The sequence below is a fragment of the Myxine glutinosa genome, chromosome 6 (genome assembly GCF_964187855.1).
Source record: "Myxine glutinosa chromosome 6, kmMyxGlut1.1, whole genome shotgun sequence".
In the NCBI taxonomy this organism is placed as follows: domain Eukaryota; kingdom Metazoa; phylum Chordata; class Myxini; order Myxiniformes; family Myxinidae; genus Myxine; species Myxine glutinosa.
The window spans coordinates 40463993-40467497 of record NC_136266.1 but is presented as its reverse complement, the minus strand read 5'-3'; the positions used below and the strand labels follow the sequence as shown (position 1 = coordinate 40467497).

Below are 3505 nucleotides of genomic sequence, written 5' to 3'. Positions count from 1 at the left end.
CTGTCCGTGGAAGCACAAAACGGACCCAAAAACCGCAACCAACACCTCCGTCTCACGAGTGCAAAAGTCCACACGAGCGCCGCAAAGTTCTCCTCATGCTCGCACACGAGCCAGGAATGGCCAGCACAAAAGCGATCGACCGAGAACAAAGCCTAGCCCGAGAGAGAGTGAGGGCGATTCTTTTTCCTCTGGATAAACGTTATCCAAAATGCTCTCTCTCTCTCAGCACCAACGCACCAAGCCAGAAGAGCCAGCTACCCGAGAGACCAAGACAAAAGCGACCGACCCGTACGATTGCCATCACGAGAGAGAGAGACTGCCCGATTCTTCCTCTTCTCCTCCGTGATACCACCCTGAGCAATCATGCACTTCAGGGGCGGCCCTCATGACCTCCCGCCGATTCTTCTAGTCTAGTAGGAAGACTAGGTCCCCCTGCACCCCCCGGAGATATACTTTTAATCAGTGTTTCTAGATTGGAAAAAATGTGTAGAAAATGACTAGCTATGGCCCCAAGCTGAAAAAATGTCCCACATACCATTTTTATGCAAATTACTGCTGCCATTATCAAAAAAACGATTTTTGACATATCTCAGCCAATATTGCAGATAATTGAAAAATGAAGGTGTCTAGACCCATGTTTTGAAGGGCATAGATCATGATAGAACTATTCATAACATGATTACATGTGTCTATGGTATACTAGTATGCTAATTAGTGCTTTATTTACAAAATAATCACAGTTTTACGAAATAATAGACTCATATTAAGGTCCGTCTACACAGACGTTAACACAAAGTTTTATTTTTCTAAATATTACAACTGTCAAAATAGTCCTAGCACTCAATGTGACCACTCTTCTCTTGCTTGTTTTAGATAAACATCATTAGCATTAGTGATTCTACACTGAGTCAGTCATCATCATTTTCATCGAAATCGTCAGAGTCAAACTCTTCTTCTCCTTCCTCTTCCTCCTCCTCTTCGTGCTCTCCTGTGTTCAGAAGATCCACCAGTGAGGTTGGTAGGATGGGACCACTGGACCACATTGGTTTCAACAGTCCTTCATCAGTCCTTATCCATCCTTGCTCCTCATAAGGTTTTGGCTTTTCGATGATAGGTTGATCGGCTCTTTTGTACAATGCTACGCGGTGGTTCACACGCTGGATGTGCGGCTTCAGGGCAGACTGGCATGGAGGAAGGCGAGCCAGATCAACCTTGGACTTGGATGTGAGGGTCTTGTCCTCTCCCACCATTTTTCGTAGCAGCTTGGCACGGACAATGTCCACTGATGACTCGCGACTCTGGCCGTACATCACACAGGTGAATTTTTCTAACTGCCTCTCCACCTCAGGGTTGGCATCCCAGTTGTCACCCAGTTCACCGAATGCCCTGTGAAACCTGGGATTCTTCTCCAGCTTTTTCAAGGGCCCGACTTTTCCCTTCCCTTTGAAGGCACTGGTGCAGTCTTCTCCGCTGAACACATAGTACCCCAGGAGAGTGGCACAGTAGTCCTCTCCCAGGGATTCTGCCAGCTCAGAGACGTTGACAAGTTGGCGATGCTTCCCTGACCCTGTATCCAGGTACACCGTCAGCTTGATGTTGTGGGCATGGTGGAGCAGGATCAGGAGGATGTCTGTGTCCGGTGTTCTGACTACAGCGTTCTTGTATCCGATGGTAGCAGCATGATGGAGGTACAGAACCACCCTGGTATCAGTCTCTTCCTGGTTGCTGTAGATCGTGGGGAGTTCACGTACCTCGACCTGAAACACAAAAAGGCACCGCATTTCAATCACCAGTCACTGCCAGTTTCAGATCTAGACAAACATCACAGGTAATCACCTTTTTTTCAGGAAAAATTACAAATTGAATCGCCATTCACGAAGGGCTTTCAATTTTACCTTGCCATTCGTTGAGGCAAGTTGGTGGGCCTTCCCCTCCACGATCAGCACAGCCATCTCTGTTCTCTCCAGCCTGGTAGCTGCCTCTTGTCCACTCCACACTTTCAGAAGAAGCTGGCACATCTGCTTTTTGTTGTCGTCATTTGCAAGGAACATTTTGAAGTCATATGGCTTCCTGGTTGCTGGTCCAGCCAGAATGATCTTCTCTGAGCTGCCCCGCCTCAGCCTTTCCTGCGCTTTGATTGACTCAGGATGGTAACTGTCAGTGGATCTGCCAGATCAGGTAACTGCCAGAAAGAAATGACATCACATTTGTCATGATCAACCTTCGTGAAGTGGATATGCTCCTTGATTGGGTCATTCTGTAGGCGTTTCAGTAGTTTCTCTGACCGATAATTTGAGTTCTCATATCCATTCAGTTTCAGTTCCTCGACATAGAGCAAGCGCAAGGAAGAAAGCTGTAGAACTTTATTCTGCTGGATGACCTGGGTTTGAATGTGTTCCAGTACTGAGTTGAATGCCTTTTCATGGGCGGCTGACATGCAAGCCTGCTCCTTTGGTGCTTCGGCTCTGTGAATCGCACGCTCATAGTTGTAGAATGCTGTGCGGAAAGCTTTAAAACATGACGGATGGTGTTTGGCCTCACATGCAAAGAGGTCTTTGTTTTTCACCTTTCGATGGAGTCGATAGAGACCCATTTTCTCAGCCCGTGTTTCGATTTGCTCCCATGCATTTCTTTGTTTTTAAAGGATGGGAAGGTTGTAGGCCTCTCAGTATTGCGATGAGCATCTTTGGTCTCAACTTTCTCACAAAATATACACTCTGGCGGGAAGATGGGTTCAGCAGAACCTCCTGGTTTATGAGGAGAGTGATGCCATGATGAGGTTGATGGCCCTGGTTCTGTATCATCTCCCAGACGATGAAAGTGGCGGACAAAGTGCTTATAACACTTGCTGTGATATCCTACTCTTTCTAGGTCATCAGGAAGAGTTGCCGGGATCTGATCACATACTGATTGCATACGACATGGGGAGTCATGCGGTTGGTTGAGACGTCTATCCCGGATCTTTTGAAGCAGTTGCAGTTTTTCTGAAGCAGATCCTTTAATTTTACGGAGGGGCGTGAAATCCCCATGATCAGACATGGATGGTACATGAAGGATGCATGTAGGAGGAGAGCTTTGGGCTGCAGGTTCTACACTCCGTTTTCTTTTGGGCATGCTTGCTGTCGATGTCTACCATCACTGTTAAATGACAAATAAGAAATCACGAATGATGTTAAAAGTGCCTGTGAAAGGAGGCTCTGAGTTTTCAGTGAGGTAACAGAGGTTCTGAGTCATGTTCTACACTAGGGTACTTTTTAGCTGACTAAACCATGTTTAGTGGCATCAAAAGTGCTAATAGCTAAAACATCTAAATTCTTCCACACTAACGTTAGCTATCTAGGCCAATGAAACATTGTGCTAAGTTACTGTAGCTAGCTCAGCTGTCGTGCCTCTTTCTGGTTCAATTCATATACAGAAGTCAACAGATATGTCTCATGTTTGGCATTAACAAAAGTTTAAGTTACACCGACATTAGGAACATACTGTACATAGATGAGGCTAGCTT

At 46.1% G+C, this 3505-nt stretch overlaps 1 protein-coding gene across 1 annotated transcript; it reads right to left on the bottom strand.

Moving 5' to 3' along the window:
- Positions 1-763: 763 nt before the first annotated feature.
- Positions 764-3138, bottom strand: LOC144892583 (uncharacterized). Its single transcript, XM_078779776.1, has 2 exons — positions 1896-3138; positions 764-1757 (listed from the first exon to the last, which is right to left on the bottom strand). The coding sequence occupies exons 1-2, from the start codon at positions 2049-2051 to the stop codon at positions 909-911; spliced, it is 1005 nt and encodes a 334-aa protein (XP_078635902.1). The 5' UTR covers positions 2052-3138; the 3' UTR covers positions 764-908.
- Between the last annotated feature and the right edge of the window lie 367 nt (positions 3139-3505).

Coding starts and splice junctions, on each gene's coding strand:
- LOC144892583 (XM_078779776.1), bottom strand. CDS start 2,051: ATGTTCCTTGCAAATGACGACAACAAAAAGCAGATGTGCCAGCTTCTT. Junction 1,758..1,895: donor TTGCCTCAACGAATGGCAAG/GTAAAATTGAAA, acceptor TTTGTGTTTCAG/GTCGAGGTACGTGAACTCCC.